Below are 23,968 nucleotides of genomic sequence, written 5' to 3'. Positions count from 1 at the left end.
TTCTTTTTTCTCCATTTATTTTATGTTTGTTAATTAAATGAGTGGAGGAGTGTGGGGGGTGAGTAAGAAAAAATAAGAGAAATGGGGTTTCAAATGACCTCCATTACCCCACCTACCACCTGCCTACCTCTCCCCTTTTCCTCCTACCTGGCCCCTCCATCCCTCCTACTTCCTTCCCTTCCCCCACCTACTGACTCCCCTCCTTTTCTGTCTTTTTCCCCCCTTCATTCCATTTCTGCCCCAACCCCACAGACAATCTTTTTGTTACTGTGTCAAGTGAAACCTATATCTTTAATTTTTACTGTGTTCACTGGTTTATCTTAAAATATATCTTTGTTGTTTTTTGTCCCATGATCCCAGATATCTTTTGGGTTACTTTTTGCCCCTAGTGAACTTTAAATTTTCCTTTTTTTTTACTGTGTCACCAATTTATCCCCAATTTTTTTGTTTTTTACTGTGCCCCCAGTGATCTTAGATATCTTTTTGGTTTTTGTTACCAATGATCCCAATTATCTTTTTTTCACGGGCACTAGTGATCCAAGATATCTTTTGTTCTGTGTCCTAGTGATCCCCCTTAAACTTTATTGTTACTGTGTCCTTTGTGAACCCAAATATTTTCTTTCGTTACTGGTTACCGGGGATCTTAGTATATCTTTTTTTGTTCTGTGTCACTAGTGATCCTAGTATATCTTTATTGTTACTTTACTAGTGATCCTAGTATATCTTTTTTTTAGGTTAAAAAATAAATGATCTTAGTATATCTTTTTTGTTCTGTGTCATAGTGATCCTAAAGATCTTTTAAATTTTTGTCACTAGGGGATCCTATATCTTTATTGTTACTGTGTTTTCCTTTTGGGGGTCCCAAATATATCTTTTTTGACTTGTCACTTTTTGATCCTTTATATCTTTTTTGTTCTTGCACTAGTGATCCGTATATCTTTTTTGGTTTCTGTGTCAATTTTGATCCCAAATATATCTTTTTTTGTTACTGTGTCATAGTGATCCTAGTATTCTTTTTGTTACTGTGTTTTTGGTGATTTAGTATATCTTTTTTTATTGTGTCACTTTGTAATCCTAGTATTCTTTGTTTTACTTTACTGGGGATCCTGGGTTTTCTTTTATTGTTCTTTTTAATTTGTGATCCTAATATCTTTTTTTGTTACTTTACCAGTGATCTTAGTATTTTTCTTTGTTGGGTTTTTTACTAGTGATCCAGTATATCTTTTTTGTTCGTGTCACTGGGGTCCAAAAAAAAACCTTTTTTTTACTGTGTCACCCAGTGATCCTAGTATATCTTTTTTTCCCTTAATAGTGATCCTGGTATCTTTTTGTTTTCTTTTTGTTACTGGGGATCTTAGTATATCTTTGGGTTTTTGGGAATTCACTTTTGTGATCTTAGTATATCTTTTGTTCCTTTACTAGTATTTCCAGTTTTTATCTTTTTGTTACTTTCTATGTTCCCGTATATCTTTTTTATTTCTGTATCACTGTTTAAAACCCCCTATATCTTTTTTTGTTTTTTTTTCCGAATGATCTTAGCATTCCCTTTTTTATTTTCTTTTGTCAAAAGTGATCTATTTTTTCTTTGTTTTTCTGTCACTTTTGATTAGTGTCTTGTTTTGGGTTAAAAGTGATTTTGGGGGGAAGTATGAGTCGACAGCCTGGTTCCCCAAATCACACTCACTGTCTAACTCATTTATGAGCAGTACATACTTCCTTTTCCCCTATAAATATAAATTTACTAACTCATTTAGTATCGAATTATATATTTAAAGTACTTTATCTATATCGCATTTTCTAGTAGTACATTTTCAGTAATATCCTCTTTTATTTTACTCTCTTTTATATCTTCCTATGAAAGACTTGATTCAGAGGAATAATCTATCTATACATTCCGGCGCCTTCATGTTCATTCAGTAATCTACAGACAAGCGCTGCGTCGCATGGTCTGGGTTGTATCTTGGGCCTAGTTTTCTTTCTTCCATGTCGCGTCCCCACCAAGGTAAGGTGACCTAAAGAAGATAACACGTTCACCATCATTCATTCAATAGTTTTTATGTCAGATGTATGAGGACATCATTATTCAAATAACCTTCCGATTGCAACATCCTGCCTCTTGCAACCTACCTGACCACTACAAGGTCTTGATGCACTGGAAGACAGACAAAATATGAATGCATTATAGATTTTGGTGCAATAGCATATAAATTCCTGCAAGTGAAATAACTGAAAAAGTATGCCGATGGATATTTAATTTGCTGACAAACAGAACGCAAGTTACGTCAGGGCTGTCCGCAACTCCTTTTTAAAAAGCGGCAAAATTACAGAAAATCTTCACATGTATTGGGTCAGTCATGCATCTTAATTACTCGGAACGTTGGAAGTCCTTCGATCTGTACTCCTGAAATCTAGAGTAGATCCTGAATCTGCACAAAGAAATCACTCCCTACGAAACAAGAGGTTTGGTAGTCGGTGCAAAATACCCCAATGGCAAGCAGGCATGCATGAATACACCAAGAGATAGTAAGTGTAAGGGACCCAAAACTCTTCGACAATTACCCATCATATTAAAGGTGATTACCTATAATTATTAGGTAAGACACAGTAATAGTTAGGTATCTTATTTGAAGTTGCTTACACGTAGGCTTTCAGTCGAGTACAGAAATGAAGCAGAAGATAGCTGAAGACGATGTAACAGTCCATCACTTGAAGTTTTGAGGTAGTCCTCAGTCTGGAGAAGAGCATTGTTCCTTGTTTGAAACAATATTGAAACATATTGTTTCAAACAATGGAACAATGCTTTCTCCCGACTGAGGACTGACCACCTCAAACTTTAAGGTGATGGACTGATTACATCGTCTTCAAGCATCTTCTGCTTCTATCAACTTTCTGTACTGACCGAAGAAGCCTACTGTGTAGGCGAAACGTTTCAAAATAAAGATACCTAACTGTTGCATATGTGTCTTACCTAACAATCTGTCGGTATTTTATACCATTTTAATGTTCAACCTATAATTACCTTTGTGTCTTCATGAGGAAAGTGGATAGGTTCTTCAAGTTACTTCCTGAGCAGCCAGGTTGTGGTTCGTACGTCGGACGTGTGAGGCAGTAGCAACAGCCTGGTTGACCAAGTCTTGATCCACCACGAGGCCTGGGAGATCGGGCCGCAGGGGCGTTGACCCACGAAAACATCCTTCATGTACAGAGGGGTACCCTCTCTAGGATCATTGAGGTACAGTGGGCTGGGTTATGGTATGGGGAATACCTTCGAATTACTAGCTACCCAGACTTATGGAGTCCATAAGTCTGGGTAGCTCTGTCATGCACTGTGGTCCATGCTAGCAGCAGACCCAACACTGCAGCTACTCAGCCATTGCGTGGTTGCAGCGATTTTATAACCAGCACTTCATGTTGTTGATCAGTGGCACCTTCACCAGATCAACAAGGCAGTGATGGATATGGGGCAGGGGGCAGCAACAGCCTGGGTGACCAGACAAGACAGACGAGCCTGGCCCATGGCGCTCCGGGAAGAAAACTCAGAACTCATAAAAGGGAAATCAAAGGTAAAAGATACCGGCGTCACTACAACTCCTTCACCCTCACTCAAGGGCTGCAAACAGGTTTTCCAGTGTTGGCATAGTCAACATAGCCACTATTACTCTTATTTTATTTAAATTTTAAAAAGAATATATAATAGGTAACATGTATATTAATATGTTAAAGTGGTACAGTTTATGAACAGGAATCAGCACTGGCATTCCAGTCCACTGCGTAAATATACTTAATAATAAATAATAATAATAATAAAATAAATAATAATAATAATAATCTTTATTTCAACAAGTACATGATAAAGTACATACATGTACATGTACATTCTAAAACAGAAAACCCATTGTTATGCAGAGCATTTCGGGAAATTAGGTAGATTTTGTCCCCAGGATGAGACCCACCCAGTCGACTAACACCCGGTACCTAAAAACAAAAAGGCACAATACCGTGATCGAAGATACACAAATAACCCAAAATAGAAAGAGGAGCTTGACGACTTTTTGGGCCCCTATTTGGACCGAAACGTCGTCAAGTCTTCTCTATTGCGGTTATTTATACCATACCTATCTTACTGTTAGGGGAACATGGACAGCAGTGTCTTAAAAAAACACTCCAATGTTTAAAGGACCCAATGGAAATAAGTCACTCTGACTTTTTGGTTATCGGTTCTCTACACATAATGCGTGTATGATAATTCTAGCTAACTGTATTTGTATACCTGAATAACTACCGTTGAAGATTGAGACTTATAAGCATAGGGATCTTTATTAAAGTTGCCCCCAGTGCCCTCATCCAATACAAAGGAAGGGGAGAGAAGAATGGAACAGTCCTCCCTGAGTCGATTGTTCCCGTCCCTCAATCTGTAAATGTCAGAGAGCCGTGGGCTGACATATGCTGTAGAGTGTAGGAGAGGAAGGCGGATGGGGGTACCATCCACTGGTCGAAATAGGTCTTGTCCAAGGTGAACGAAAACCCCTTGACCAGTGGAAACATGACCCCGCCTCCTCCTCCTCACGTCACCTCACTAAGTATATGCCAGTCTACCCTTGCTGTACATTCTATGATTATGGGCTGACCATCGACTCCCGTTTAGGACGATTCCTCATTCTCCCTCTCCTTGCTTTTATTGATTTGAAACATTTTGGAAACGTTCTGATGATTCCATATCTAAAGTGCCCCATCTTCAACTTTTCATTTTTCAAACCATTCATCACAAACTTACCCTCACGGGTTATGTTGTTTTCCGTGAGGGAACCGGAAAATTTGGTATTGGATTCATGGTTCGCAGTACGAGACACGACAGGAAAACTAAATCATGCAGCAAAATCAAATACAAATTGAGGTAAGTTAGGTTAGTTCAAGTTAGGTTTCTTTAGATTAGATTAAGTTAGCTTAGGTATTTACTGACTCTCTCCTCGGGGTATGACCCTTGTGGGTTTAGCGTGTAGTTATGATTATAATATCAAAACTAAGTGTTAAACCAGCAGGGTCATACAAGCCTTCTATAATAATAATCTTATAGTTTTATCTATTACACATATATATTGATGAGCGTTAAACCTGTAAGGGTCATAACAACGAACTGAATGGCATGGAAGCATTCAGGTTCGATCCAAGGAAAAACAGCTCCAAATCCTTAATCAGAGCTCCCCCCTCCCCCCAACACCCGGGATCAAAGGGACCTACCAACCTTGAGTGGAATTTTTTTACCAAGAACAGTGAGAAGATGTGTTAATGGCGCTGGTCAGCCAGACTCACCACCACCTGACGCTACTCATGCCTCTTTATTACCCATCTCCATCTACATACACTACGATGTTCGTTATTGAATATTCATCGATTACGCGGCGCCGCCCCCGTCGCGTCGGCGGCGGCGATGGCATCGTACGAGGGGCTGTCATCTCCGCTGTCAGGCCATTGGGTGCTTACACCATTGCACTAAGAGCTATTTTAATTTTCCCCCCCCGGGCAAGACTCCGGTGATGTTAAGAGCACTGCAAATTACCCGACGGCTCCTGGATATAAGTGCGATTTTACAATGCATACATGACGTGTGCTGCTGATCACACCACTGCTCTCCACCAATCAGGTGAAGCCCACCACGTGACGTCATACCCCCTCCTGCTACCGTTTACATTATTTATCCCACTCGTAAATATACCAAATGTTTTTTTTTTGCGAAAAAGTTTTTTTGGGAACCTAAAAAAATATACCTGCGTTATGACGGTAAAATTAATGTTATACGGGGGAAAAAAAGGGTTAAAAGGATGCGTAGGGGCGCCAAACATTTAAACACTATGTGGATGTGTAGTGTAGGGGTGTGTGTGGGGTTAATGTGGCAGAGTGTGTGTGTGTGGAATAGTGGGGACCCCCTTTATCAACCACCCCTGACATTCCAAGCCCCGGGGGATCACTTGGGGCCCCAACCAAACCACCATAAAAGCCTGGTGGGGGAGTGGTTAAAGGTGTGGTGGGGGCCTTTTGTTTGTGCTGGGTGGACCCTTTGTTTGTGCTTGGGGGAAAACCCTTTTAAGCTTTGGTGGAGCCTTGTTTGCGGTGGGAGCCTTGTTTGTGCTGGGGTGGAGCCTTGTTTGTGCTTGGGTGGAGCCTTTTGTCCCGGGTGGGCCTTTTGTTTGGTTGTGGGGGACCCTTTTTGGTACTGTGGTGGTTTCCTTGCTGTGGTGAGCCTTTTTTGCTGTGGTGGGCCTTTTTTGTGCTGTGGGGGCCTTGTACTTGGGGGAGTTTTGTTAATTTGGTTAAATGTCAAACCAAAAAAATTAAAAAGGTTTGTTTTTTATAAAATTTAAAAGGGAAAGTATGGGGGTTATTGTTGTTCTACTTAAATATGTAGATGGAAATAATGTTCGTGGGGAATGTTTGTTCCCGTGTTTGGCTGAACCCAAAGGCTTTTTCCCCTTTAGGGGATTTAGAACTTAGTTAATTAAAATTTTGGGTTGAAAAATTTTTTATAATAAATTTTCCCCGGAAGTGTCAGTGATTATTGACTTTTTCCCAAGTTATACCGGGAGTGTTTTTACAAAAATGTTAAAGAAAATCTTTTAAAGGAAAGATTTTTACCTTTAATGCAAAGACCTTTTAAAAATGCATAATGTATTGCTAAATGAAAGGAAATTTTAATTTCCCCTTTTAATTTCCTCGGTTTTTAATAAACACCCTTTTTGAGAGATTAAAATGTGTTTTTTGAAAGGTGCGCGCGCACAAAAGGTGTAGTGGGGGCAAAAGGCAGACAGGGTATGAAGTTGAAATTGTTGCAGATGCCCGGGCAGGACTGGTTACCTCCCCCCCCCCTTTTCCACTTCTTTTCCTTTTCGTTCTTCCTGTCGTTTCCGTTCCAGCCACCGCATGGCTTTTATAAAGGGAATGGGAAACCGGGGAAAGTCGGTTTGGGTTTCTTTAAAGGTTATGGGTTTTAAATTTTTTCCTTAAAGCAGTTTTTTAAAATTTTCAAAATAAACCCCCAAACAAGAACCCGACATTTTTTCGGTTCCCTGTTGAAAACACCCTTTTTCCCCCCAAAAGGTTCGGGGTTCCCGATCCGGGACCCCCCGGAAACGCAAAGCATAGTTTCCACATCCCCCTTGTTCACCCAGCGGTAAGAAAAAAGGGGGGTTTCATCAAGTGGTTGCCCCTTTGGGGGGAAAAATTTTGTTCCCATAAAAAAACCAGTCCGAATGAAAAAATTTAAATCTTTTTGGAAGTCCCCCTCCCCTTCACAAGGCATCTTGATGCGGAAAGGGGAACCTCTTCAGAAAAAGGGGGCTTGTTTTCCCTTTTTATTTGACCTGAATCCCCCTTCCCCCGGGGATACGATACGATATTTGGTAAGACCCCAAAAAGGGGGAAGGGGGAAAGGGAAAGAGTTTCCCGGGTTTTTATTTGAACGGGATTTCCCGGGGTTTAACGCCCCCTGGGGCCCGGTTGACCAGGCCTCCTGGTGGATCGGGCCGATCAACCAGGCTGTTTTCTGGCTCCCCAAAAATAACGTACGAGCCACAGCCCGGTTGACCCGGGAAAATAATTTTGGTGCTTGCCCAATCCCGCTTGAAGACCCCAGGGTCTGTTGGTAACCCCCCTTATGTGTGCGGGGAGGGTTGAATGCCCCCCCGGGCCCCTGACATTGTATGGTCTTTAACTTTAAAAGGACACCCCTGTTTTTTCATTGGGGATGGGCATCGTCTCCAAGTTTTTTGTTTTTTGTAAGGTTTTTTGTGTGCAATTTTTGGTTCAGCCCCTCTGGGAATTTTCCAAAGGTGATTAATCATGTTCTCCTCCTGGGTTCCAGGGAATACAGGTTTAGGAACCTCGGCCCCAAAATTGAGGTGTTTTATCTCCGTTATCCCACGTGAAAGTTCTCGGACTTTCTGGGTCGGCAATTTCACCTGCCTTAAAAGGTGTTTAGTGGGGCAGCAATATTCCAGCCTAGAAAAGAACAAGTGACCTGAAAAGTGTCTTTGGCCCTTTCCCCCCCTATTTTTAAAAAAGGTTTAATCCATCCTTTTTTTTTTCTGGCAGATGGGGTTTGATACAATGTTATGGCCCTTTGAAGGTGAGATCCTCCGACAGGTCTTTTGACTTTTGGGTTTTTCCCGCTCCTTTTTTTAAATTTTTTTGTCCTGATGAAGATTTAATTTCCCATGTTTACCATTTTAAAAAAGAAATTAATTTTTCCCATCGTTGAACTTCATATTGTTTTCTGCAGCCCACTAAAAGAGGTTGATGTCCGCCTGGGCTTTGGGAGTGTCTGCTGGAAAACCATGCAGATTCGGTGTCATCTGAAAAGGAAAACATGTTGTACACATCCTTGTCTATGCCCGGATATGAGGATGGGGAACAAGATGGGGGGGAATTTGTGCCTTGTGGAAAGGGAGGCTTTCCCCGTAGCTGCTTGGACTTTACTCTTTTGGGAAACTATTTCTGTGTTCTTTGGTGGGGAAAATTATAGATCCATCGAAAATTTTTCCTTGTTTTCCTTTGACGCTTTTTTGGCCCTTCGCCATGGTCACACTTGTGGAAAGGTTTTGAAAGTCTGTATATATTACACTGCATTCTTTTTGTCTTCTAGTGAAAGGACCTTGCCTTAGTATCCAATAGTTGAGACAGCCCGGGGGCGACCTTTTAAAAAAACCCATGTTGCCCTGGGTTGTGAAACCCATGGGTTTTTTAGATGGGTGGTGATCTTGCTTTTTGGGACCCTTTAAAAAGTTTTTTTATGATATGGGATTTTAAATTGCTATTGGTCTGTGTTCTTTTTTGTTTTTACTCCCCCCTTTTTGGGTGGGGCTATGTTTTTGGGGGTTTTAGTAACTTTTGGACGACCCGTGCCATGCTCCCTCCCCAAAGGAGGGAAAAAGGCTCGGGGATGGGGGCTTTTGCATTTTTTGGAAAAAGGGTCCCATGAGTCTGGCCCTGGGGCAGGGTATGGGCATGTCATTTATCGCCCCGTTGAAATCATTTGGCGTCAGGATAACATGGATAAGGGTTGTGTTAATCAAATTTTGGTTTTTTAAGGTTCCCCTTTTTACTTCAAATTTTCTGGTTAACTTTTAAAAAACTAGTCATGCAGGGCTTGAAATAGCCCCCATTTCCTTGCCCGGGATCTTTTGGGCAACCTGGACCCAATACTGGGGCCAATTTTCTCGATTTTTATTTTTCAAAGGGGAAAAATCTTTGGGGTTTTTTTTTATTTTTATTTTATTTTAGTTCTTCCCGCGATTCCCGACTCCCAAAGGTTTTTTTGCTTTAAACCGATGTTTGTTTTGACCAGTGTCTCCCACGCATTTCAGATATATTGGGCCTCTTTTTGCTCTTTTATTCTTTTTCCCTCGCCCGGGGAAAGGGGCCCTTCCTTTTTGTTTTACATCTACCCCCCTTTTTCGAGTGCCACCAAAAAAAATTAACCGTTTTGGGATAAGTTGGGGGTGTGTTGCTTAGTTTTCTTCCCCGCTTTTTATCTTTGGGCTTGGGTTTTCTTTGGGCCCACCGGGGTTTTTATTAAATTGAATTTGGGGAATGCTCCCTGAATTAAATCTCATTATTTTATCTGGGGGTCAAGATAAGCTGAACCCCAAATGCTGGATCTTAGTATATTTTTTTGATATAGAATTTTTTTTTCGGGGTCATCAAGGTTTATGAGAGGTTCCTAGTGTATTTTTCAACTAGTAGGCTCATTATTTGCTGGGTTTTAAAATTAATTTTGTGCAGGATTTCCGCGTGAGTGAGTTTTTATCAGAGCTGCCTCCGGTGTTATTACTGCCTTTTTATTTTGGTTTTATTCCCCCATTTTGGTTTTTGTTGAAACCCCAGGAAGGGGAAAGATGTTGGGGGCAGGAGCTGGGAAAGGTTTTCCCGACAGTGGTCAAAATTTTTAAAAATGTTCCCGGGGTTGCTGGGATTTTTGCATCCGGGGGCTTGTAGACTACCAAAATGACTAGGGTTTTTTTTCGACCTTTATCCTAAAACTTCCACTCACATCATTTGGGGATTTTGGGAGTTTGTGCAAACAAGGGCTTTGTAAAAACCCCCCTTTTTCCTTTCCTCCCGTCAACCCTCTGTATAAAGGTTTTTAACCTGGGATCTATTTCGTTTCCAAAATGATCCTTTTTTGGGTTCAGTGAAAACCTAAAATTGCCTTTTCCTCTGCAAGAGTCCACGGGTGAAAGGTATTTTGTTTGTTGCTGGCCTTTTTCCCTGATATTTGCAAAAAAGAAAAGTTATCGGACTGGTGGTTTGTTGGTACAGGGGGGGTTTTTTTCCGGATTGGGGATTTGTTTGGGTTTTGGGGGGAGGGATCGACTGTGGTTCCCTTTCCCGGAATGTGGATTTATGTGATTTTGCCATTTCCTGCCCGGTTTTTTTTCCCTTTCCCGGACCTTAAAAACCTCTCCCTCTTTTTAGTGGCTGGTTTCCCAGGTTTTTCCCCTGGGTATGTTTTTATTTTTTTTCCCCTTTAGATGGTATGCTGAATTTTGTTTAGCACAGTCTTTCCGTACTAAAAAGGACACAGTTCAGGGGGAAAAAGCTTTTAAAGGAAGGGGGTTTTCATTTTCCCGTTGTCATATGGGCATGGGATTTTCTAGGGTGGTCATAGTTGCTTCCCCTCTGTTTTCCCGATTTCCCCTGCCCCGCAGATACCCAGTATAGTATGTACGGCTTTTTTTCCGTTTGGCCCTTTTTGTGACTGATTCCCCGTTGGGCATGTTTTTGTCTTCTTATTTTCCCCACCTTTAAAGGAAACTCCCCCCAGTTGTTTTTTTAAAAAATATCCCCAATATTGCTAGGGGAGTCCTCTTTTTTTGCTATTTCCTGCGGGATTTCCCAAAATTTATTGGGTTTTTTCTTATTCCCTTTTTTCTACCCTTTCCCTACTATGGCTCCCGTCCCCTTGAGGTCATTTTTTTATGTATTCCTTCCTTTATAATTCCCGGGCTCCTGGAAAAATTTTCCCGCTTCCCATTAATGCTCTCCCAAGGGCAGCACCTCCAGCTTTACCATTACTGTCTCCCAGGGCCCCGCACCTCCAGCTTTACCCATTACTGTCTCCCCGGGGCCACCTCCAGCTTCACCATTTGGGGGTCCCAGGACAGCACCTCCAGCTTCACCATTACTGTCTCCCAGGGCCCCGCAACCCCCCAGCTTCACCATTACCCGTTTCCCCGGACAGCACCCTCCAGCTTTACCATTACCGTCTCCCGGGGCAGCACCTCCCTTCACCATTTGCTGCCCCCCCGGACAGCCCTCCAGCTTCACCTTTCTGTCTCCCAGGGCAAAACACCCCCCTTCACCATTACTGTCTCCCAGGGCGGGACCTCCAGCTTCACCATTACTGTCTCCCAGGACAGCACCTCCCCAAACCCCCTTTTCCCCGGGGCGGGGCCCCCGCTTCACCATTACTGTCTTCCCCGGACCCCTTTTCCTCCCCAATTCTGCCCCCCAGGCCCCCCTCCAGCTTCACCAACCCTTTCCCCGGGAGCACCTCCCGCTTCACCATTACTTTTCTCCCGGACCACTCCAGCTTTACCCTTCTGTCTCCCAGGGCAGCCTCCTTCACCATTACTGTCTCCCAGGACAGCACCTTCCCGCTTCACCCCCAATTTTCTCCCGGACAGCACCTCCAGCTTCCCATTACTTTTCCCCCGGACCCCTCCTTTACCCCTTACTGTCTCCCGGGGCCCCGCCCCTCCCGCTTCACCATTACTGTCTCCCAGGGCAGCACCTCCAGCTTCACCCCTTACTGTCTCCCCGGGCCCTCCCACCATTACTTTTTTCAGGCAGCACCTCCCTTCACCAATTTTCCCCCCGGAAGCACCTCCCTTCACCAAAATAACTCCCGGACGGGACCTCCAGCTTTTTTCCCTTACTGTTCCCAGGGCAGCACCTCCAGCTTCACCATTACTGTCTCCCAGGACCCCGCACCTCCAACCTTCCCCCAATTTTCTCCCGGACCCCTCCAGCTTCACCATTACTGTCTCCCAGGAACCTCCCTTCATTCTGTCTCCCGGGAAAAGCCCTCCAGCTTTACCATTTCTGTCTCCCCCTTTCTCCCAGGGTTCCCCTTTTACCATTACTGTCTCCCCGGACCAAAACCCCCAGCTTCACCCCCTTGTCTCCCAGGACAGCACCCCCCACCCCCTTTCTGTTTTCCCCCCGGGCAGCACCTCCAAACTTCACCATTACTGTCTCCCCCCGGGCGGGACCTCCCCCACCTTACTGTCTTCCCCGGACAGCACCTCCCCCTTACCATTACTGTCTCCCGGGACAAAAACCCCCCCACCATTACTGTCTCCCAGGACAGCACCTCCCAGCTTCACCAACTGTCTCCCAGGCCCGCACCTCCCCCTTTTCTGTCTCCCCCGGGCAGCCCTCCAGTTTCCCCAAATTCCCCTCCCCGGGCAGCACCTCCCTTTACCATTTTCGTTCCCCGGGGCCCGCCCTTCCCGCTTCCCATTTACTGTCTCCCCGGACGGGACCTCCAGCTTCACCCTTTACGCCCCCCCAGGACAGCACCTTCCCGCTTAACCCTTTCTGCCCCGGCCGCCCCCAACTACCAACTGGCCCCAAAACACCCCAGTTCCCTTTTTTGCCCCCAGTCCCACCCCCCCCCATTTGCCCCCCAAATAAAAGGAATCATTTTTCAGCCTTGTTTTTACCTTGGGCCCCAACCCAACGCCCTTCAGCCGGGCTTTTTGTTCCCATCTGTTGTAGAAGGGTTCCCGGTTTTTAAAAGACTTTGATGTTGGGCCCCCTTTTTTAAATTTTTTTTTGATTTTAATTTCACAGATTTCTCATTTGGGGATCCAAAAACACTTCCCCGTTTTTTTACCCGTTTTAGCTGGGTTTTTGGATATCTGCCAAAAGGGGGTGCAAAAATTTTCCACAAAAAGACAATTTATACAAAACCCCCTTTTTTCCGGCTGACCACAGACTACACACGGGTTTATAAAGATTTTTAATGGTTTTATTTACGCAATTTTATTGCAACCCCTTTAAAAATTCTATTAATAACCCAGGGTTTTCCCCAACAAACCTTTTGAAAAACCCGCCAAAAGGGGTTTGGACCAATCTATCTGATCTGACTTAAAATTCCCTTTTTTTAAACCATACTGGGCGGGATTTTTGGGTAACATGAAGGGTCTACAAATTATCTACCCGAGTAATAAAAAGTTTTGATTGATACAAAAATATAACTTGCGTGTTGGAAGAGCCAGTGCCCGGCAACCTTCCAGGGACGAAGGGTGACCTTTAACCCCTTTTTTATCCCAAACCGTATCTAACTTTTGTATTTTTTTTTTCCCTCTCCCCCACAATAAATGCCATATTTTCACCATAGGCCAGCCACCGTGAAAACACCAGAAAACCCGGAGCACAACGAGGCACACTGACACTGTCACGCTAAACAACGCATGAGTAGGTTGGTTAGAGGAAGGGTTTTTATTATGAGGGAAAGAACCAGGGTTTAACCCAGTAGCTGAGCTGAAGGTGATTCAGGAGGTCGTATGCATCTTCGAGACTGGGGGGGGGGGGGGGACGGGGAGGGGCAAAGCGTGGATCGCAGGTACATGGGCATTATTTAAAGTCTCCCCCCAGGCCATGTGTAACCCCTATGGCTTTGAACTTTCCCCTGATAGTAAAGCCTATTTTCAATAATTGGCAGTATCTTCCATTCACCCACAACTGTTATAATGGCATTTTTATATATCCATCTTGGCCTATATTTAGTGGAAGTGGAATGTCATACCACGAAGCATCAGGTAAGACGTGCACTGAAACTAGGAAAAGTCTTGCCAGATGTGGCTGAAGCCATTTGAGCAAAGTTTCCTAAAGTCTTGATCATATTTATAGTTTAGTTTATAACTATTTAATCTTCTCTTCATTCTGCCTTAAGTGAAATTTCAAGGCTCTCTAATTTTCGTATTTAAGAAGTCTTAATTGAAGAATTACACATATGCAACATCTGAGTATCTATTTATATGTACACTTTTCGCCAACCAGTGGTTTTATAAAAAAAAATAAAGGACATAATGTGCAGACTGTAGAACTATATACAAAAGATGAGGTAATCAGTCCTTCACCCCTCAAGGAAGGTTCCTTGATGTTGGTGAGGGGCTCTTGATTTAGGGAATTGGACCTGTGCTCCAGTTCCCCGAATTAAGCCTGAATGCCTTCCACATCCCCCACCCCAGGCGCTGTATAATCCTCCGGGTTTAGCGCTTCCCCTTGATTATAATAATAATAATAATCAGTCCTTCAGCCTTTGAGTTGGCGAGCACCATAATTCTCAAGACTTCCTTTATCATGTCTGTATTGTATGTATACCATTCAGGTAAACGTTTATTCAGCATTACTAAGAAAACAAGAGGGCTACATAATCTGAGGCCTTGCTGTACACTTCCACATTCAACTGCATAAATTTCTTGCCGGACTACAGGACAGCTTGTCCAAATCTTTCTGAACATAAGAACATAAGAACATAAGAAAGGAGGAACACTGCAGGAGGCCTGCTGGCCCATACTAGGCAGGTCCTTTACAATTCATCCCACTAACAAAACATTTACCCAACCCAATTTTCAATGCCACCCAAGAAATAAGCTCTGATGTGAAAGTCCCACTCAAATCCAACCCTTCCCACTCATGTACTTATCCAACCTAGATTTGAAACTACCCAAAGTCCTAGCCTCAATAACCCAACTAGGTAGACTGTTCCACTCATCAACTACCCTATTTCCAAACCAATACTTTCCTATGTCCTTTCTAAATCTAAACTTATCTAATTTAAATCCATTACTGCGGGTTCTCTCTTGGAGAGACATCCTCAAGACCTTATTAATATCCCCTTTATTAATACCTATCTTCCACTTATATACTTCGATCAGGTCTCCCCTCATTCTTCGTCTAACAAGTGAATGTAACTTAAGAGTCTTCAATCTTTCTTCATAAGGAAGATTTCTGATGCTATGTATTAATTTAGTCATCCTACGCTGAATGTTTTCTAACGAATTTATGTCCATTTTGTAATACGGAGACCAGAACTGAGCTGCATAATCAAGGTGAGGCCTTACTAATGATGTATAAAGCTGCAGTATGACCTCTGGACTTCTGTTGCTTACACTTCTTGATATAAATCCCAGTAATCTATTTGCCTTATTACGTACGCTTAGGCATTGCTGTCTTGGTTTAAGGTTGCTGCTCACCATAACCCCCAAGTCCTTTTCGCAATCTGTATGGCTAAGTTCTACATCATTTAATTTATAAGTACTAGGGTTATGGGCACTCCCAAGCTTCAGAACCTTGCACTTATCTACATTGAACTGCATCTGCCACTTTTCTGACCAAGAATAGAGTTTGTTTAAATCCTCCTGAAGTTCAATAACATCTACGTTTGAATCAATTATCCTACCTATCTTTGTGTCATCGGCGAATTTGCTCATATCACTAGTAATTCCCTCATCAAGATCATTGATATATATTATAAACAACAACGGGCCCAAGACTGATCCCTGTGGAACGCCACTTGTTACAGATCCCCACTCGGATTTAACCCCATTTATGGACACTCTCTGCTTCCTGTCAGTGAGCCATGACTCGATCCACGAGAGCACTTTTCCCCCAATGCCATGAGCTGCCACTTTCTTTAACAGTCTATGGTGCGGAACTCTATCAAAAGCCTTACTAAAATCTAAGTAAATAATATCAAATTCTTTATTGTGGTCAACAGCCTCAAAAGCTTTACTGAAGAAAGTTAATAAATTAGTTAGACAAGACCGGCCTCTTGTGAATCCATGCTGAGTATCATTAATCAAGCTATGCTTATCGAGATGGCTTCTTATAATCTCAGCTATAATTGACTCTAGTAATTTGCCTACAATTGAGGTCAGGCTTATTGGGCGGTAATTTGACGGTAACGACTTGTCCCCTGTTTTAAAAATAGGAGTTACATTAGCCATCTTCCACATATCAGACACTACACCTGTTTGAAGAGATAAATTAAAAATATTAGTTAATGGTTCACAGAGTTCCATTTTGCATTCCTTAAGAACCCTTGAAAAAACCTCATCAGGACCCGGCGACTTATTTTGCTTCAGTCTGTCTATCTGCCTCACAACCATCTCACTAGTGACTGTGATGTTACATAATTTATCTTCTTCTAGCCCACTGTAAAAATTAATTACTGGAATATTGTTAGTGTCTTCCTGTGTAAAAACTGAGAGAAAATAATTATTTAAAATCAAGCACATTTCATTCTCATTGTCAGTAAGGTGCCCATAGTTATTTTTAAGGGGACCTATCTTATCTCTAACTTTTGTTCTATAGACCTGGAAAAAACTTTTTGGGTTAGTTTTAGAATCCCTAGCAACTTTAATTTCATAGTCCCTTTTAGCTTTTCTTATCCCCTTTTTAATGTCCCTCTTAATGTCAATATACTGATTCATAAGATGACCCTCACCTCTTTTGATACGCCTATAAATTCCTTTCTTATGCCCTAGTAGATATTTGAGCATATTATTCATCCATTTTGGGTCATTTCTATTTGATCTAATTTCTTTATATGGGATAAACGCTCTTTGAGCAGCATGTATAGTGTTCAGAAAACTGTCATATTGATAGCTCTCTTCGTTACCCCAGTCAACAGATAAGTGTTCTCTAAGCCCATCGTAATCTAGGACTATTTATCGTTGGCTTCATCTTCGTCCCCCTTCCCCACCCTTTAGAGTATTTAGAATATGGGAAAAAGGACCAAGACTGGTAGTTCTGGCTCCACTTGCTACTATTATTTAACCCCCTATTCCCCCACCACACACGTTTATTCACTTTCTTGAATAAGGCATGTCTGCAATACCTGGTTACTTTTGCAAGACTTCTCGCAGCAGAGAGATATGTGAGATGCTTTATTAAGTCATTAGAAAAGACTACAGGAAATCCAGAAGTGTGGTAACAGTATCCACACAAGCGTGGGCGGGGCTAGCTAGTGAGTGTAGTAATGGATCGGTTTGAAAATCATTACGGTATCTGCACATGTAAGCAGGGGGTGTCGCTTTTAGTGGATGTTAAATTTGATGGCAGTGGAGAGAGATGGGTAGAAAATAGACGCGTGGAGACTTGTAGTGTAATGCAATCCTGTGACAGCTTCGCCCACAGTGGACTAGATAAAGTTAAACATATTTGACTTGATAAAAGCCCACAGTGGGCGAAACTTCCATAAAAGATCGCATTATACTGCATGCCTTTTCTCCATTGAAGTTAATCCTTATTTTAAAATTAAAAATAGGACTAGCATTTGTAAATTTTTCATATGGTAGTAGCACTTGACACTTATAAGTGATTAGTCTGGTCAATCACTAAGAAAAACTTTAATGGTATGGCGATACCTACAAACTGGAAAAGGACACTTGTCTACAGTTACATTTATTAAAGTAAACTTTTTTCCGAAAAGCCACTCGTTTAATGTCCCTTCAGCTAGCATTTTTCCTCTTGGCTTATGCTTTTCTGCCTTCGTCGTGGTTTTTATAATTACCAAGGTGTCTGTAGGAGCCTCGAAACTTTTCTCTCCTTTAAACAGTACTAATTTAATGGACTTTTAATTGTTGACTGTTGTACTTGGATTTATGTCCGTGAATTATGACCTACGCAGTCAGTACTCCGTAAATGTTAATACTACTACCCCTTTTTCCTCTGAAGACTTGACATCTTCTCTCTGTCGAGGTTACTAAGAAATCTATTTTTAGTTGATTCCGGTAAGGGACTCCTGATCAAAGGTATTGGACCTGACCTTCCCTTGGATCGAACCAGAGTGTCTCTTATACCCAGGCGCTGTTATATAAGGGTTTTAGGTAATCATTAAATGTAATGTGCGGTTATTCTTCCTATCAGCCAGCGTGGGCTTCAGTCTTTTATTTTGGAACGGTTATGGGCTACACTAGTTTGGCAGTACTGTTATGCCCTAGTATTGTTAATCTATAGTGCGTTCTTTCACTAATTGTCAAATGTAAACTTTTAGTCTGTTCGATTTCGTAATGCCTCTACAACCCATTTAATAGCAGTCACCCTTTCATGTTGGGTTTGCAGTGCATTTCTAAGTTAGGTTGTTGGGTTACAAGTAGAGGTAAAATTTGTCGGGAAACTGGACAAATATTTACTGACGCAGGTCTTAGTCATATGATGACCTGCCACTGGATTAATCAAATAAAGCGCTAAACCGACAAGGGTCGTGCAGCATCCGCCACTAGAGCTTTTGGTCATCTGCCAGTTAGTTTTTTACTATATGCATAACAAAAATAAAACTATATAGTCAGCCTCGCGAACAGAAAACGGAGCCACTGCGAGGTGTTCTTGTAACAATCGTATCTCAACTGTTCAAGACGCCGTTAATTAACAACCACCGATTTGACTGCTTATGTGCCACGATGTCTGTGGGTCAGAGGCCTGACTTGTCTTTAAGAAATAATTTTTTTTTTTACTTTGTTTATATTTTATATCTGTGAGCGCTGAGTTACCTACGAAGTTAGTGCTCCATAAATGTCAAACTACAAATTATTACCCCAGGTTTAGTTTTGTTATGGCTGTTATAAGCGAGGTTGTCTTGATGGGTTTAAAGTTTTGCAATCAAGTTGTGCTTTGTAAACAGAACTAAGAAAAAATTCTTACATTCTCCTACAGTTATTCATATTTATTTCCTGTAACCTAAATCTGCCTGACAAGTTAACCTTTAGTACTGTTACATTTTGAAGTAGATTTACTAGATTACATAGCTAAATTAATTTATACCTTATATAATGATCACGTCAAGACATTGACAAACTACAGGAAGATTTGTGGCATTTCATTGTAATACCTTGGTGCTAAAGATTTATGTGACCTAGTTTGCAGAGCACCTTGCCTTCACCTTTTATCACTTTAAAACTCCTGCCACTCCCATCACTCTTAAAGAATGTAAGGAAGACACGCAAGGTGCTCAAAGTTATCCAGGCCACTGGGACAATATGAGCACTGACACACGCAGCACCAAACTCGACCAGTAATTTTCACGTTTTAACTGGTTATTCAGCATTTTTAAAATATAAACTAAAAAGCGATGCCTTCTCCACTCGTCACACTGGAAAGGGTATATCAAAGGGATCCATAGGCCATATTCAGAAATTTTGTGTACTTTCCTGCACGGGAAGGGCATACGTCTGTACTCTTTAAGGATTTTTTTTTTTTATTTGGATTGATTAGTTAAGAGATTCCAGGAATAAGATAAACTGCTGCTGCTCCCTTCCACCACTTTAGTATAGGTTTTCCTTTAAAGACCTGTAATACATCAGCTCGTTAGAGTATGTGAGGATTGAATTCGAAATTCAAAGAGAATGGTGTTTAGTGGTATCGAATCTTTAAAAGTAGTCGTTGCGTATAATTACAGCAATGCAAGGTGCTAAATATTTGACAACGCTAAACGGAATAAGGTTGAAAGATTGTCGATTTCGTATAGGGGAGCACTAGGTTGTATATGAATTTGCTACCTTAAAGTAGGCATATAAGCAAATATTTGGTGGGTATAAATATTATTTCAATCTTTTTCTGAAAATCTCTTGTTGAATGTTAGGACTCTGTGCTTAGAAATAGGTACCTTCTGTGTTTCTTATGCTGATTAGATCTATGCCACGCACATCCCGTTTCCTCATGAATCTTAACCTTTGCCACGCATAGCTAGTAGTTGCACAAAATTCAGAATGTTAGTACTCTGTAAAGGTGATTAGGGAATTAACCTAAGTTTTCATACAATTTGTTTAACAAATTAAACACTTGTGAGCATCTTCTGTGGGACTAGTGACTGAGAATACCCCTAAATACAAAAATTTTCATTGCTAACCATTGTTAGCTATTTTTCAAGACAGCTGCGGTATTATACAGAAGGATTCCTACGGGACTCCTTTTCATAATTTTACTCTGTAGCTGGTGACCTATTTGATTCCAGAGCATAGCGCATGCGGCGTCTGGATGATCCAGGTCCACTAAAGTCTGGGTGTCCAGTGCTTGACGGCGCGCATGCAAGTGAACACTGGTGGTAATGATTTGACACCATGTACCACTGGTCATAATGTTTGGTCAGAATCGGTCTACTAACAAAGTTTAAAATGGTCATCGAAACTCGATACTTTATATAATTTACCATCTTGGTCTAAGGTAGAGATGCCTGAGCTTGTAAGTTGTGGAAAAGAGGCTTGCGTCATTGTGTAGAAAACTATCAAGGTGTTATATAGTGTACCGCTGTACATTGTCGAACTAAAAATGTAAACAGTTGTTGCCTGGCGACATTGATTCTGCCTGAGCGCCGATTATTGCCGTTTTTTATAACTGTAAAAGTGAAATGTGCACATTGGCACACGGGGCAACAAACATTAGTTTTGGCAGATTGTACTAACACTTTAGAGTTTTTTGTAAAATACGATCAAAACTTGTAACTAACGTGTAAAAAGCAATGGAAAGCTAGTGCTCGAAATATCCTTGCCCAGCATTTTTGTGGTGGGTAGTGTAGGCCTTGGCCAAGGTCGTTGGTAGTGTGCCAAGTGTAGTTCACTGTCAAAAGTAAAGAAACAAACCCAGGTGTGGCAGCGTACCTTGGGCGTATGTCTGGTTCATCGTCATCACAAACTCCAAAGTTCAGCCGCCACCTCTGGTAAAGTGAACAATCGATAATTGGCCCAGATTATACGCAGAGGTTGTACCTGTTGCTCGACTTATTCTGGTGTTAAAGCGAACTACTAACCTTGTGTTATCTATACTCTTTAAATAGCTTCAGAGCACAGATTTGTACAGTAATTGCTATTTTTTTTTTTTTGTCAGTATAAGGTAAAATGCCGTCGTAATGACATTTGCATAATTATCCTGATAAACAGAGTTGAAGGAATTGTTCTACTGAACTTTGTAATTTATTGCCCCTACTGCTTGGATTTCTAATTGTGTACAAAATTAAAGGTGCAAATAGTAAGTCTGGAATTTGAAGGCTACACTGAGCACAGTATGGGAGGGGGAAGGGGTTTACTAGGTTGGATTTTTTTTTTTTTTTTTTTTTTTAAGGTAGACAAGACAAATAAAAATGGTACATTCAGTACTTGGTTATTAGGTCATATCAGTTGGGTGATGTATTGGGACGGAATAAAATAGCTTCTTACACGGGTAACAAAATACGGGGCCTAATTTATTAGCTGAAATTTAAGCTGTCTAGGTTGAACATTGTAGTGGCACTAATTAGTGAGAGGGGGGGGGGGGAGAAGGCACGCTTAGCTAATTTTTTTAAAATTATAGCAATTAAATTTGGATAATAGTTGTTGTCATTAAGTCTACAGAAGTATGTCTTAATGCACTGTTTAAATTTAATATTTTTAAACTTTCAAGGACATTATTATGGTTGTGAAAGTTGGCAGATGAAGAGGGGGGGGAGTGTACATGGTCGAAATATCCTGTCTGCTGCCCGGGGCTAAAATTATCACTTTGAATAGCTGGCAAGGCGCCCTTTAAACATTTGCACGTGTCTGCTAGGGAATTTACTTATGCACTGAGTAAGCGACGTTTAGCCTGCCTGCAGAATTAGAAGCATAAAAATAGGTTTGAATATCTTTAAAAATATCTGAGACTAATTTTGACCACAGGGTTAAGGAAGGAGTTTTATTAAACTCCGCAGTCATTAGGTTATTGGGTATATAGTATATATACTGACCTATGAGGGATCCCACTTTTAATAGAAAATAAGTAATACAGTAGACTAGCCTAACATTATTAGGCTTTGTTTGCAGTGGTATTTAAAGTGGAAACTTTAGGAAAACTTTTCTCCAACAGTCTTTTTCAGACTTTGTGTGAAAGCGAAACTGTCAGTTTTCAATTACCGGTCTTTATAAGCTATAATGTGTAGGTGTGTTAGGACTTGTCAATTTTCCCCCAGGTATTCAGGCTATCCTTAAATTGTGTAAAAGAGGATGATGTCCCTTTTGTTTTCTTGTCCAAATACTTGTGATCCAGTGCTACATTATCTTCAACTTCAACAGTGTGAATTTTTGTTCCAGGGGTATCTGCTGAGACAGATGCAGATTTGAATTTTTTCTTGTGGGAGGGGGTATAACACTAGGCAATTTAGGTTAGCCTATCAAACCATTATTTTAAACTCGCCCAAGTGGTCAAACTACTTAATCTCTTGCTTTCTGTTCAACAGATTTGAGCTCTGCCAGGTAATTTGTATATCAGTAACGTCCGTTCTTATCTTCGACAGCTTCGTGGCCACAGACGATTTCATCCACTACAGCAGCGCACCACGCCTCAACAGTAGTAACCCCCCAAGCATCAACACTAGTGGAAGTGTTAACAGCACAAAGAGCAACTGCAACAGCACTTGCAGCAGAGGCAGTAAAAGACCAAGACAAAGAGCTTTAGAAAGGAAGATGGCACCTGACCCAAGAGGTCAAGAAGAATCGGGTCCAGTAGGATCAATCATTGCTGGCCACAGGATTTCCCTCAATGTTCACTACGACAACGACGAAGAACTTGGTAATTAAATTTTCACAACTATATTTTGCCTACTTAGTATACCTTCCCCTCCTATATTGTTTGGAATATTTTCATTTGTATGCGGACTATACCTACAGGCCTTGAGGGTGCCCCGTTTTACTTCTCTAAAAAGTTTGTATATTAAACATCTAGGTTGATGAACACAATATTTCCCTTCCCATTTTTTCTTTGCTTACACATTTAAAGTATTCTTCTGTGAATAGCCTAATTGGGTAAATTAGGCTACTTTAGTTTCTACAGTGCTGTCTGAACTTAACTTCAGTGATTTCGCCTACATAACGTTTTCCAACAAGTGCTCAGTATTTTGAACATCCATGACTAAGAATTGAAATTGTCAGCATTGTGGATATGTACTTGTCAGAACTGTAGGGCAGACAGGTTGAGAAAATTTGACCTTCACTTCCTAACATTCTTAAATGTTTACTAATTTTTTGTATTTTGTATGAACCTCTTGAGTAATGAACACATTCTACAGGTGGTTCTCTACTAGATTGTTCATGTAGATTTTTAGCAGTTTTCTACCCCCCCCCCCCGTACCCTTTATGCTTGGTTTGCTCTGGAATGTTTCTTTTCTTTGGAATCTAATCTTAAAATTTGGCCTTTTAATTTTTACTTTATCTAGGCTTTCTCAGCGGTACATACCATATTCAGAAATAAGTGAACTCTGACTTTCTTTCAGTAAAGACAACAGGTGATGTTACGCCCGTCGAAGAAATGGTGGCAAATACAGGAGCTCTTCCCAGGGACACGCCTGACAGCTCCACCAGCACACAGCCTCTACTGCCAGACACACTCCTGACAGTAAATTCTAACCAGCAAGACGGAAAGATAACCCATGTTGACATGGTCATACTGGATGAAGTAAGTACAGTTATGTTTTGGATTTTAAGATTTAATGCCGCTGCTTGGCAGAGTATTGGTGTACAAATCAAGCTGATTTTGGGACTAAGAATAACAGGACAGTGTAAGGGATATTTTATTATATTTGAAAATCAATAGCCTGGTGTGTGGGGGGGGGATGGAAAGAATGCATGTTGATTACAATTAGCTGTCAGTTACTATCACTACTGAACACTGTTCACACATGGATAGAATGCTACTTGAGTTTTTGCATATTTTAATCTGTTATATTCCACCACACACTTGTTAAAACTATCATTAAAATGTAATTTGGCATGTGCCAAACTTCCAAAATATGCTGAGATTGGACACTAAATTAGGATGATTGGATATCTGATTTGCTTGGAGAAAAATTTTGCAAGGTGACAGGTGAAGACAATAGCAGAGAACTTCATAGTTTTCCCTGTGGAACGACTTTCCTGTCATAGCTTTTACATGCCTAATACCTCTAAGTGTTATGTAC

At 41.4% G+C, this 23,968-nt stretch overlaps 1 protein-coding gene across 3 annotated transcripts in view; it reads left to right on the top strand.

Moving 5' to 3' along the window:
• The window catches only part of LOC128694404 (acyl-CoA synthetase bubblegum family member 1), a 166,148-nt gene that overhangs the window by 105,820 nt on the left and 36,360 nt on the right, over positions 1-23,968 (top strand). For 2 of the 3 annotated variants that reach the window (XM_070097869.1, XM_070097871.1), the window contains 2 exons: positions 22,310-22,584; positions 23,285-23,466. In XM_070097869.1, coding sequence (XP_069953970.1) covers positions 22,310-22,584; positions 23,285-23,466 — 457 coding nt within the window. Of the gene's footprint in view, positions 1-20,657; positions 20,723-22,309; positions 22,585-23,284; positions 23,467-23,968 lie in introns of those variants that run through there. The other variant, XM_070097870.1, reaches the window with a different exon arrangement.

This window comes from Cherax quadricarinatus, chromosome 60 (genome assembly GCF_038502225.1).
Source record: "Cherax quadricarinatus isolate ZL_2023a chromosome 60, ASM3850222v1, whole genome shotgun sequence".
Taxonomy (NCBI): domain Eukaryota; kingdom Metazoa; phylum Arthropoda; class Malacostraca; order Decapoda; family Parastacidae; genus Cherax; species Cherax quadricarinatus.
Note: the sequence above shows the minus strand (reverse complement) of the source record. Positions and strands in the feature narration are given on the sequence as shown.